The sequence below is a fragment of the Clytia hemisphaerica genome, unplaced genomic scaffold (genome assembly GCF_902728285.1).
Source record: "Clytia hemisphaerica strain Z4C2 unplaced genomic scaffold, Clytia hemisphaerica genome assembly, whole genome shotgun sequence".
Classification (NCBI taxonomy): Eukaryota; Metazoa; Cnidaria; class Hydrozoa; order Leptothecata; family Clytiidae; genus Clytia; species Clytia hemisphaerica.
In genome coordinates this window covers 1,029,020-1,042,253 of record NW_027104209.1, presented here as the reverse complement: position 1 = coordinate 1,042,253, position 13,234 = coordinate 1,029,020, and the positions used below count along the sequence as shown (strand labels likewise).

Genomic DNA, 13,234 nt, shown 5'->3' with positions numbered 1-13,234 from the left:
GGGGGGGCTCCTGTAGTCTAGAGGTAGACTTATAAATTAAAAATTCCAGGTCAATAATCAGCTCCACCTAATTATCAAACACTGAAAGGTGAACAGTACTGCAAAAGAGAAGTGCGCTCGTCAAAAGATGAAAAGAGGGAAATTATTCAAAACACTCTCTAGTGCGGCTTTTTATGGCAGACATACATGTAGTAGAATTGCCGCCCTATTTTGCGTAATAAGAATAATAATGGTCTGGAAATTATTGAAAAAGAGGCTAATACAGAAGAAAAAGGGCAAAAAAAAATTTTCAAAAACATTTTCCCAAGAATTAATAAGCGGGGGGTTGGAATATACTCTAGGGTCTGAGTTAGGTCTCGTATGTACATCGGCGTATAGTCACTTTATCTTTTGATCATGAAAGTATAGTCCTTGAAGAGTCAGAAAACGACGTGTGTGGCGTTATTTGGATCAGGCACAAATTTCCATAATGGCGGATTTTAGATTTTCAACCCGTTTTAGTCCTCCTTGCTTGAAAAATCTTTTTTTTGACTTCAAACATAGACATATTATATTTTTATTAATCAGCATAAAATTGTAACCTAACAGTTTAGGACAATTGCCCGATCGTAGGGCGCTTTTAAATCGAGAGGCGCATCCATCTAGGGACGTTTTTTCCGCCCCATTTGCTTTCATTGGACGACAAGAAATTTTGAGTCCACCCAATAAAAATTTTTCAGAAAGTTTTTTTGAAAAAGTTAAGTATTAGTGAGATGCATCTTTGGTCCAAATTTGGTCAAGATATGTCGTTTACTTTTGAAGATATAGCGATTTTACGATTTATGACTTCATCAAATTATGACGTCATAATTCACAATTTCTTTAATTATTATTTTCTGGGGCACTATTTAATTAGGCCACAACCGGGTCCTGAAAGTTCAAGGTATATGTTAAATAAAGTGGATCCCTTAAAATGGGTGCTATTGCTCTCATTTTTGTGATTTGTGTTTTTAAAAACTTTAGACACGCCCTAACTCACCCGAGACAGCCGTAATGGCAGTTTACGTAAAAAATAGCGGCGGTAGAGTTTGGGACAAAGACCACCAAACTCTACCAGCTGTAAAATCTTTTCGACAAAACACCCGCGACTAGAAGTTTATGGTCTATGCTGTAAATCAAATGGTGGTAGCGGTGGTAGTAACTGATTCCTGTTTCAAAGGACCCACTATTTTTGAAACAAAGAGGCCGATCTGTTAAAATAAAATCAATGCATCTATCCTCTTTTGACTTAAAGCATGTTGATGGAAAGAAATTTTTTTAGGTTTCGAAATGACGAGTTATTAAGTCATCGGCACTTAAAGGGTTAATTCCAACGTTAACTCCTCGTATTTTTTCAGTTTTTTTTTCAAAGAGGCGGTGTTCAAACTTTAATTTCAAATGCTATCTTTTCAACTTTTTTAAATTAGGTCCTCAATAAAAATTACCAGCAGCCGAAAGTATCGTTCCAAAATAAACGAAATTTGGGTGAAAGAGTTAAGCATTCTATTCCTGGCGAGATCAGGTTATTACTGAGAAGATGGTTTTTTCCCATTAAAAGACCTCTGCTATTTTTTGAAAAATCGAGTCTGATTGGCTTTTTAAATCCTTTGAAAAGAAGTTTAGATTCGGGAAAAGAGGAGTCAAACTTTGTGCATAAAATATCTACAATCATGCTCATAATATTTGAGAAAAAAGTTCCCCAGGAAGTTTCAAAACTACAAACGATTCGTAAGTGCTCTAAAAAAGGAATAGACGAGTAGAGGTTTTAGCCCAAAATTGACTTTCTCGTCTGAACTTCAAATTTCGAAAAACGACCAAAATTCTCATAATATTTTGACTCTGATAGTAGATGAGGTAATATTAACATTTTCAAATCTTTTCTTTTGTTTCTTAGAGAATTAATGTTAAGATAAGCGAATAAGATATCATTTTCAGAGCCATTATAAAGAATAAAGTTAATTTTTTCTCTTTCTGATCCAAGCACAATCTTTATTGGTCGTTTTTATAAACGGCCTGTTTACCGATTCTCGATATATTCTTGATGGTTAGTTTCGGAATCCAACGGCGGTTACAGAAGGTACTCAGTGTTTTTAATGGAGAGCAATTACTCCCATAAAAGGAATAATAACAAAAGAAACACTCTCCGTAAAAAAGATTGAGTACCTTCTGTAACCGCCATTGCCGAAATATTTATAGTTACATGGATTTATCATAGATAGGACTCTGGATACACATTTTTTTATAAGCAACCGAGTTGCTAAGGGCCCAGGCCTCAAAATGGCCCAAAAAATAAGCAACTTGCTTAGCAACCCTAAGGCCTCAAATTCAAATTAGCAACTTTTTTCCTCAGCAATAAAAAAAAACTTTGACACAACTTTGAAAGAAAGCCTTGAAAATCTTTGAAAAATGCCTCTACTGCCCATTCAAAATTGAAAAATGCAAAATGTGCTTTTCAACCATTTTAAGCTTGAAAATTTTTAAGCAACCATACAAGCAACTTTGGGCCTGGATTTCGAAAAACCCTTACCAACTCTAGGCCTGACCCGAAAGATGGAGTTGCTTATAAAAAAAATGTTTACACCACAAGCTGGTTTTTCATCGATTTCTCATGTACTAGCCTTTTCGCAGTAATGACATTATTGTTCACTCTCCTCCCTTCATAATCATCTTTCGTAAAATTATTTATTGCATTTTTCATCAAAACACAATTATACGATTCTCAAATGAGACCTAGAGTTCTCTCAAGAGAGTCAAATGCATCAAATAAATTGCTAATGATATGTCGTTATGACGTTTCAAACTATGATACAAAAATATGACGAACATGTTATGTAAAAGAAATTGAATGTTGACACCAGAAAATTTCAAACTTCCACCTCACCAAAACCACCGTGCCACCGCGTGCCTCCAAAAGATTTTCATATCACTATGAAACCAAGATTCTCTGGTTTAACATATGTCAATCCTAGCTCTTCCCAGAAAAAATTGGAAAGATATTGCCAACTTTATTTTTAGCGTCAATCTAGGCTTTTTACTAAATTTTTCTTGTTTGATGATGTTTTTGTCACATTTGATTTCATAAATGTATTCGTTGAGCTTTCTTGCTTTCATCTTCAAAGTTTCATCCGGTAAATATACAAAAACAACAAGTTACAGGACTTTTTAGAAATTGGATTATTAATCATTTTTCAAAATCAGAGACCTTCGAGCCGCCATGACGGTTGTCCTTTGCGGACAAAGCTACATCCTCGATTGTTAAAACAATGGAAAAACAATGCTTCGCTCTCCACCGTTTTATTTGATGTTTATCCAAAGTCCTATGATAAATCCATGATAGTTTTAACGAGGATCGTTGACAAAGTTTTTGTCACCATCAGTTGTTTCACTATCCCCTGGCTACTTCATGGATTATGGTGTTCCTTTGGCGTTGGTCGTGATCCCTCTTTTCTTTGGTTTCAGCGTACCTTGTCTCTTTTAAGATTGATTTCAAGCCACTCGCTAGAGGACGGATGTTGCGTTGACATACGATTTTTGGGCTTCGTTGACTTTGGTTTCAACTTTTGTCAAGAAGGAAGACTGGATCTCTTCTAAAATTGATGATAAAACAAAAGGAAGCAAAATCTCCAAGTTAAAAAATGAAAAAAATAAATCGGAAAAGCTAAAGGAAGAAAAATAGACCTACAAGCATGGTCATAGTATTTGAAAAAAAAGAGAAATTCCCCAGAAAGTTTTAAAACCACACAATCTACTTTTAAGTGCTCTAAAGGAGGTTCGAAGTGTATAGTTTTAGCTCTGAGTTTTAACGCTAGACGCATTAACGCTTGTAGTTATGGAATGTCCAATTCCAAAATTCAAGATATTAGGTCATAACTCGGAAAAAGTCTGATTTTTCGTAAAACGGTTTTATTAACTCGGAAAAAATTATCTCGGGAATACTCTTCCAATCCTCTCGTGTATGTACTGGCCAATTTCCCATCGGAGAGGAATGAGTGATAGTCAACTTTTTATGTGCAACGCGTGCAACTAAGCTTGAGCGTAAAGCTAAAAATATTACGGTTGGACCTGCCAATTCCTGGGTTACCAACCTCATCCCCGTGTATCCCAGGCTTTATTTGCATTAGTCTAATCTAATTGACTAAGAATACCCTGTTGTGTTGATAGATGCAAGTTTCCCCCTCAGTGGGGAAACTTATTAAAACAAAGCATCCTAAACAAAAGATCTGACGTTACAGAATTACACTGCATTGCAATATCTTCAAAACTGTAACATGCTAAAGCACTGGACTCAACTTCAGACAGGCACGGATTTGAAAGGTCGCTTCGCTTAGTTCGCTGCAGCGACCGTTGACAAGAAAAAGAGTGAAGTTTTCCTATTTGGGTATTCTTATTTTGCTATAATAATAATTGCATGATTGCGCAAAAAGTTTTTTTTTAGAAAATAGTTTGCAACATCAAAAAATAGTATGTAACATCATATAATAGAATTGTAACACCGTAATCCACACGCAATAATTTATCTTACAATATAACGCTATCATCACATGATATTAGTATGTTTTATGCCCAGCGACTTCTATAATATCTTATACCGGATATTGCCATTTTGCATCAATTTCGTGAAAAAATAAAATTACAGCTCGAGAAATTCAAGAAATACCGTTTTTCCGGCGAAAATAGGCTGTTCCGGCGATTTTTAGAAAGTTCCGGCTTCAAAAATCAGTTTAATTGACAATTGAACCATGCTTGATGGTAGGCATTGCCATTGATAATATTTTTCTATGAAAAAGAACAACGAAATATAATGACAAAGTCTGATCAAAATCTGCAAAAATGGCGATTTCCGGCATATTTCCGGGATTTTCGACCGGAAAAGAATTTTTCTTAAAAACCGGACTCAGCCATGATTTGGACATTGCTAATACGCATCTTTGTGCATGCAAAAAATCATAAAAAATTAATGATGAAATCTCGAGAAATGCCAAAAACCGATTTTTCTGGCATTTTTCCGGTATTTTTGGCCGGAAAAATATGTTTTTCAAAAATCGGGCTTTGTCACATTTTACATATTACCATTTTGCATCAGTGTTCAAAATTTTATGAAAAATATAAAGTACAGCTCGAGAAATTCAAGAAATACCGTTTTTCCGGCGAAAAACGGCTGTTCCGGCAATTTTTAGAAAGTTCCGGTATTTTCGGCCGGAAAAAAGTTTTTCTCAAAAATGGTACTCGGCAATTTTTTGCGCATCTTTGTGCAAAAAATCAGAAAAAAACTAATGATTAAATCTCGAGAAAATGCCAAAAAAACGGTTTTTCCGGCATATTTCCGGCATTTCGACCGGAAAAAAGTTTTCCCGAAAATTGGACTCTGTCACATTTTGGGCATTCCCACTTTGCATATTTTTGCCAAAAATCAGAAAAAACTAATGTTAATGAGCCAATCTTAAGAAAAGCTGGTAACAGCAGACGGACGAACGAACGGACGGCGGACGGACAAAGGTTAATTTATAGGACCTCAGTGGGGGAATTTCTTAAAACAAAACGTCATAAAACAAAAGATCTGACATTATTTGATTATTTTCAATGGGGAAAAAAAATCGGGGTTAATTTCCCACCGGGGACGATATTTTGGAAAATTTTTCCAGTGGGAGGGGTTCCCAGTGGGGCTGTGGCTGTGAGAAGGGGGTGTGCTATCAGTAAGCATATAAAAAGCTAATAATACGCAGGGAACGAGGTTGCTGGGTTACCAGACTCCTCGCTGCAAAATCCTTTACGCGGTCTTGTAAAATTCCGTAATCTGAACCTTTCAGATGTGAAAATCTTTCCGCGCGAAAAATAAATTCCTAGTTAACTAACTAACTCAAAAAAAGGTTTTGTGAAAAAAATTCCGAGTTAGCCAACTCGAAAATTTTTTTTGCGAAAAAAAAAGATTCCAGTTAATTCTAACTCGAAAAATCTTTTTTGGAAAAGAAAAATCCAGTTAGAATTGAGTATACGTCATAATTTAAATTTTTATGACGTCATAATTTAGCTAACTCGAAAATTGCTAACTCGAACTTTTCTAAGTCGAATATACGGGCCTCTCTTCAGAGCTTTACCGTGTCGGAAGAAAATTTCTGCATCTGGGAGCCAGATAAGGGTAAACCATAGGCTACGATTTTATGTGAAATACACTTTGGTACAGGGTAATATACAAACTGTCGACCATCTACACTGTCGAACAACTGGGCTGTCGATTATGTGAACGATCACTTGTTTGACGCCCACTTGTTCGACAGTTATGTCGAACAAGTGGGTGTCGAACAACTATAGATTGTCGAACAAGTGGGTTGTCGAACAAATGGGTTGTCGATCAAGTGGGCGCCCATTTCTTCGACAACCCACTTGTTCGACAATTTTACGAATTTGTCGAACAAGTGAGTTGTCGAACAAATGGGTTGTCGAACATGTGACATATCACCAAATTATGCAGGTAGGAGGAAAGCTTTAAAGCATTGCTTTTCGCTAGACTAGATGGTTTTGATGAGTGAACGTTCGTGTCGAATTCTTAACCAGTTTGGGGACGAGCTCAACCAGCTCAAGGCGAATTCCTTAAAAGTATGGCAAAATTCCTATCCAGCTTGGGAAAAGGGGTTCTTTACCAGTTTTTAGTGTGAAATCTGGTCAGTAAAATGAGGTCCAACTGAATTCGTTAACAAGCTTTGAAAACTGGTTAGGTCAACCAGCGACCCCTAAAACCGGACCTGATCAAGATTTGCATTAAGGTTGAAACGAACCTATACAATAAGATGCAAATGCACCTTTTTACCAAAAATAAAACTATCAGGGGGAGGCAAATTGAGCTATTCCAGACATTTTTTGAACTACCCTGGATTTTAAAACTCGAAAAACCAGACAATCTAGATTTTTTATTTCCAGACCATCCTGGACGTTACACCTCGACATAGGGGGTACAGACTATTTCTGGAATAGCTCATTCCAAATCTGAAATAAACTCCGGGCTAGGTTAATAAATGCCAAACTAAAATAATACTCTTTTTTCGTAACAGGTGGTAGATAAAAAGCATTACTTAGTTGGATTGTTGGATATCTCGTACCGCAAAGGTATGATTCCATTTATCATATTTAAACTTTAGAGCTACTTGGCAATGACATTGACATTTTTTGCCATTTTTGCTAATAGTAATACCAAAAATATTATTGCAGTAAAGTTTATTTCTATTGCAAACTACGAAGTCAAGTTGTTAGCTACAGAATTCTGCAAGCGTTATTTACTACCCATCTTTAGAATTACATTGTCAGTTCTATTATTGCTAATTCAAGGGCCCCCGAAATATCGTTTTAAAAATCAATTTCTCAACATATAAATACCTGGGTTTTAGATAGGGGGCAGATAAGGTATTATCAATTTCAATCTGACAATGCGTTTGTCTATCTGTGTGTCACAAAAACTTGTGTATCACAGTTTACAAAAACTTTAAGGCAGCCTGGAGACTTTAAAAGGGTTGGATTTGGCTGAAATTTTGCACACTTGTTCCTTAGGGCCTAGTGACCTAAAAAATAGTCGGATTTGTCTGAAATTTTACACACTTGTTCCTTGGATGAATATCGGGGGTTTTTTCACTTCTTTTGAAAATTTAGATTGGGGACGAGTTTTTCGTCAAAACGAGGCTAAAACTTTGGGGTAGCCTAGTGACATCAAAAATTGTCCGGATGTGTCTGAAACTTTGCACACTTGTTCCTTGAGTGAATATCTGGGGGCGCTTTTTTCATGTTTTGAAAATTTTGATTTTTAGGACCTGGACACTAATATTTATTTTATTTTTTTGCTACAATCGGGCCTATGAATAATTTGAAGCATCTGAAGTAGAGCCCAGTGCGTTGCGCACGTGCGACTATTAGTAGGTATAGAAAACTCCCAATCTTAATACCTCAATTTCAATGTCTAAGGAGCTACAGAGAGTTCTATGCTTAATGTTTCAGTCAAGATACTCGCTGTCTTCCTTCCTAGCTCATTGATCCCATTTTCAAAACAAAATTTGAGCAGCGAGCTGATTTGAGCGATGAATTTTCCCATACACGTTTTTTTATAAGAACAAACTATATAAGAATATGGAATCGATGGCCAAAATGGTAAGAACAAATTAAGAACATTTTAAGACTTTGGGGTCTCAAAAAACACCCGATTTTTTAGGAAAATGGGCAAAAATACTCATAAAATGGGGGAAAATAAGAACATGTTAAGAACATTTTTGGACCTACCTCCGGGTACCCCGGTGGAGGTTCTATAAATTAACCCATGTCCGTTCGTCCGTCCGTCCTTCTGTTACCAGCTTTTCTCAGGCTTGGCTCATTAGTTTTTTCTGATTTTTTGCACAATGATGCAAATTGGCAATGCCCAGAACGTGACGGAGCCCAATTTTTGAGAAAAAATTTATTTGGGCAAATTTGGGCCAAAAACTACCTAAAAATAGGGTTTTTTGGACTTTGTGCAAAATCCTGTCATTACTTTTTTCTGATTTTTTTACAAAGATGGAGGGCAAGATTCTCTAAAGAATGGCTGAAGTGGTTTTCCCGGAAAATTCTTATTCGCTTTAAAAAACGGATTTTCGTATTTTGGGGAAATTCCCTTTAACCAAATAAGAAAATATAGCTTTTCTCAATGTTGACTCGTTATTTTTTTCTGATTTTTGGCACAATGATGCAAAATGGCAATGCCTAAAATGTGTCGGAGCCCGATTTTCGAAAAAAAATATATTTGGGCAAATTTGGGCCAAAAACTGCCTAAAAATAGGGTTTTTTGGACTTTGTGCAAAATCCTGTCATTACTTTTTTCTGATTTTTTGTACAAAGATGGAGGGCAAGATTCTCTAAAGAATGGCTGAAGTGGTTTTTCCTGGAAAATTCTTATTCGCCTTAAAAGATGGATTTTCGTATTTGGGGAAAATTCCCTTTAACCAAATAAGAAAATATAGCTTTTCTCAATGTTGACTCATAATTTTTTTCTGATTTTTTGCACAATGATGCAAAATGGCAATGCCCAAAATGTGAAGGAGCCAGATTTTTAAGGAAATTTTTTTTGGGCAAATTTGGGCCAAAAACAGCTTAGAAGGTTTTTTGGGCCTGAATGGTTTAAGTGATTTTCGTATTTGGGGAAATTCCTTTTTACCATTTTACATTATTCAACACACAAGCTTTATTTTTCCATTCTGAATTTTTGTACAATTATTGTCACTTTTTTCTTATTTTCATCTGATGTTAATCATTAGGTAGGTCCATTCAGCATGTTGCTTGTTAGGCTTAAAACTCAAAAAGTTAAGAACATCAGAAGGCCTCAAAAATTTTGGATATTCTTATTTAAAAAAACTTGTATGCGAAGCATGCTTACCATTATGCTTATTTTTTAGCAAATTTGAGCCTCAGTATGCTTATAAACGCTATTCTTATAAAGTGTATGACAATAACTGTAGGATTCTCTTGTTAAGTATGCAAAAATGCAACCGGAAATCAGCCAATCAGTCGTGAATAATCTTGTGATTTGTATCTTAAAAAGGTTTTCCCTTTTGTAAACAACCCTGCATGATAAAATCATTTCAACTGGATTCTGTTCTAGTAGGAGATATGCAAACAAATTTACCTGAAAATGTCTCAATCATTCACCTATATTTCTCATTAAAATTTTATAACTCAAAAGTCACCATACCTCATTGTGAAGAGATCTTTTTCCTAATATGATACTTTATAAAGAGAAATTAAAAAATTAATAATACATGATTGAAAAAAAAATTGGGAAAGAAACTTTTCAATTTTTAATTTATCAGTTTTACTCGCCTTTTTTTTAACACACTCAAGAGTACTTTTCACGAAGAGTGTTGCGTTGTGTTTTGCAATCAAACAATTTTTACAAGAAGACATTTTTAGAGGCTAAATAATCACTTGTGGTATTATTTTCATTTAGCAAAGATTGTTGTTTGCGCATCTCCGTGCATGCGCACATCAAGAATCAAGATGAAGAAGAAAAGTATATTCGGGATGTTGAGTAAGTGCAAATTCTGTTTTTAGTGTCTTTATGTTCATGATATTCATGACGTAATGTTTTACACGGCAATACCCAAAAAATACTTTTGCGGCGTTTGTCACCAGTTTTATATTGCTTGAATTCGAAGGCGTCTTTCGGATGTTTCTGCTGGAAATATTATATCTCGGATATCACGAATTCGATTCTACCGCTTTACCTTACATTTTTCTTTATAAAAACAAAGAGGCTCAAATGTTGAAAAATGAGAACATTCTAAGATCTAATTCACTCTTTTATTTTTATAAGAACCAGTAAAATTTTGCTGAGGCTCGACTGTTGTTAATTTCTTGGCACTTTGAGCCTCAAATTGTTCTTATCCTGTTCTCATTTAGAGGGTGTTTTAGGTTTTTTGCCCACTTTTTACTACTTTGATCCCTTGATTGCTTGATAGTGAGTAATTCCAGTAATTCTCAGCATTATTCTTAAATTGTTCTTAAATTGTTCTTACGAAACTGTTCTTATAGAGGAAAAAGAGTGGGACAGGAATTTCAGTGTCAGACACGTTTACACGCTTCTTTTTATAAGAATACACTATATAAGAATGTCGATGATGAAAATGGCCGAAAAATTAAGAATAATGCTAAGAATATCACCATCATCATGGAATTTTTCTAATCAAGCTAAGAATGCCATTTTTAGAGCAGTTTTAATTAAAAATTGTCAATTACCCCCAGGTAAGGCTCACTCCTTTCACAAAAATGTCATTTTGTGCTTGAGTTGAGACGTATGTAATAAATGTTAAATCTAGTCTGAATTAGGATCCTAACCTAAGAATGCTGTCAGACTATTTTAGGATGATTTTCCCAAAAAAGTTAAGAATATCCATGATGAAATGGATTTACACCATTCTTATACGAAAAGCGTGTATTTCATAAATACTTTGAAGCTTTTGAAGCTTTTGGATGTTCTTAACTTTTTGGGTTTTAAGCCTAAAAATTTTGTTAATATGCTCTTAATTTTAGCATTTTTGATAGTATTGTAGTATAATTTTCTAAGGAATTGCACATTATAGACTCTATGTAGCCGTAAAATGGTCTTTTAGAATGTTCTTAATTTTTTTTATCTAATAGCCTAATGTGTTCTTATATAACTTTGTTCTTATAGAAAAAACGTGTAGTTTAAAAAATAAGATGTAAATATTGTAATAAGTCCTTTCTTTCCCCGAAATTACCTCTTTGCTTTATTTGTCATTATAAGCTCAAAATGACATCTCCAGTTAATTATTCTATGAATGTCCTTTATTATACTTTTTAGTGATTCTTTCCTCGAAATTGAAAAATTCGACATCGAAAAATCTCAGCCAAAAAAAAGAGCCCAAAATTGTTCTAGATTTTTTAGAGATTTTCTTATCAATAATTAAACACTTTTTGTTTATAAGTGCAAGCTATATAAGAACATAAGGCTTCCATGGCCAAAAGAGTAAGAACATTTTAAGGCTTTGCGGACTGTGAAACATGCAATTTTTAACAATTGACAATAAGAACTCAATAATAAGAACCAAGAAATAGTAAGAACATTTTAAGAACTTTTTTAAGCCTAAAACTCAAAAAGGCTTAGAACATTCGAAGGCTTCAAAAATTTTGGATGTTGTTATAAATAAAAAACATGTGTTATGACTTTTCATGCCCAGAATTCGCAAATATTAGGAATACAGTAAAATTTTCTATCTCAGTCCTTCTTTATCAATAATTGATTTTTGAAATATTTTCTTCATGTCGGGATGAATATTAACAAAATGGAAGTCAATTTATTTTCACTGATATATTTTCTTTGTCGTATCCTTGCCAACAGATAATCACTTATATATTTATTATATAAATCGTTAGGTAAAGAGAATAAGAACGCATTTAGTTGACAAAAAATATAATTTGAAATTTCAAGTGTTTTGTTTTACAAATTTCGATTTGTGCTTTAAAATCACTTCTTAAAATTTTATTTCACAAATGAAACGAAAACAAGCTTTCTATTTGCCATTCCACCTTTAAATATAATCTACAAAACTATGCTTATAAAAAGAAAAATCTTTGTTTCTTATAAGACAAAGGCCACTGGTCTCTCGACTTTGAATTGAGGAATCGAGGTGTACACGTTTTTTTATAAGAAAATCGAAAGTTTTTTGAAGCCTTAGGATGTTCTTAACTTTTTAAGTTTAAAGCCTAAAAATGTTCTTAACATGTTCTTATTTTCTTTTTGTGAGCATTTTTTTCCATTTTCTTAAGAAATTGGCCATTTTAGTCATTAGAGTCTGCAAAGCCTTAAGATGTTCTTAACTTGTTCTTAACATTTTGGGCATTGAAGCCTTATGTTCTTATATAGTTTGCTCTTATAACAAAACGTGTAATCTTGTTTAGAAAAAACAAGTCAACATCATGCTATGATTATGTTACATGCTCTGTCGGCTCATCCTTTTCCCTTCTTTCCCCTTAATTTTTAAAGTAAGCTATTCAAAAATATCTTTTCCGAGAGAGTTTTCCAGGATTTGTTTTAGTTACTGAAAAACAAACATAATATTCATATATTCGTCGCTAAGGAGAATATATTTCTCCATTTTTATCGATACTCTTTTTTTTATGTTTCATAATTTTAGAATTTTGCCCCATACAAATCAATATAAACCATACTATAACCATAATATAGATCATACTGATGTATAAATGCCTAATTAAATGAGGCCCCAATGGTCTCAATTTTTCTTTAGAAGTTCACGCATCCATGCAAATCTTTCTCAAGTTTCACGCATGGCGTTCTAAATCCTTGGTTTCACGCAAAAAAAGCCGCAAAATCGGGAAATTTTTTCGGATGAAATCGGGGAAAAATTTTTAAAATTAGGCACTTTACACATGATCGGTGGAAATAGAGAAAATTCGCGTATTCACACCCAAACAAACGAGCGCAGATTCATGCATTCACGAAATCTAAAAATTGGTTTTCACGCATTTTCAATTCACGCAACTTTTTAAAATTTTTTCACGCATTCATGCAAACCATTGGGGAGCCCTTAAATAACTTTTTTATGTATTATTTACATTTTTTTGAAATTTTTGCATCACAAGCTTATACTTCGGCCAAAGATTTAAAGGTTTTCTTTTTACAAAAGTGTTCCCGTTTCATATCAGACACATGTTTCATACCAGGACAGTG

The 13,234-nt window shown here is 34.3% G+C and overlaps 1 protein-coding gene across 1 annotated transcript in view; it reads left to right on the top strand.

Annotated features, from left to right (window-relative positions):
- The first annotated feature begins 9,853 nt into the window (after positions 1-9,853).
- LOC136815549 (uncharacterized) overlaps positions 9,854-13,234 on the top strand; it is a 60,433-nt gene continuing 57,052 nt past the window's right edge. The window contains exon 1 of the mRNA XM_067072001.1: positions 9,854-10,054. Coding sequence (XP_066928102.1) covers positions 10,003-10,054 — 52 coding nt within the window. The 5' untranslated portion in view covers positions 9,854-10,002. The remainder of the gene's footprint in view (positions 10,055-13,234) is intronic.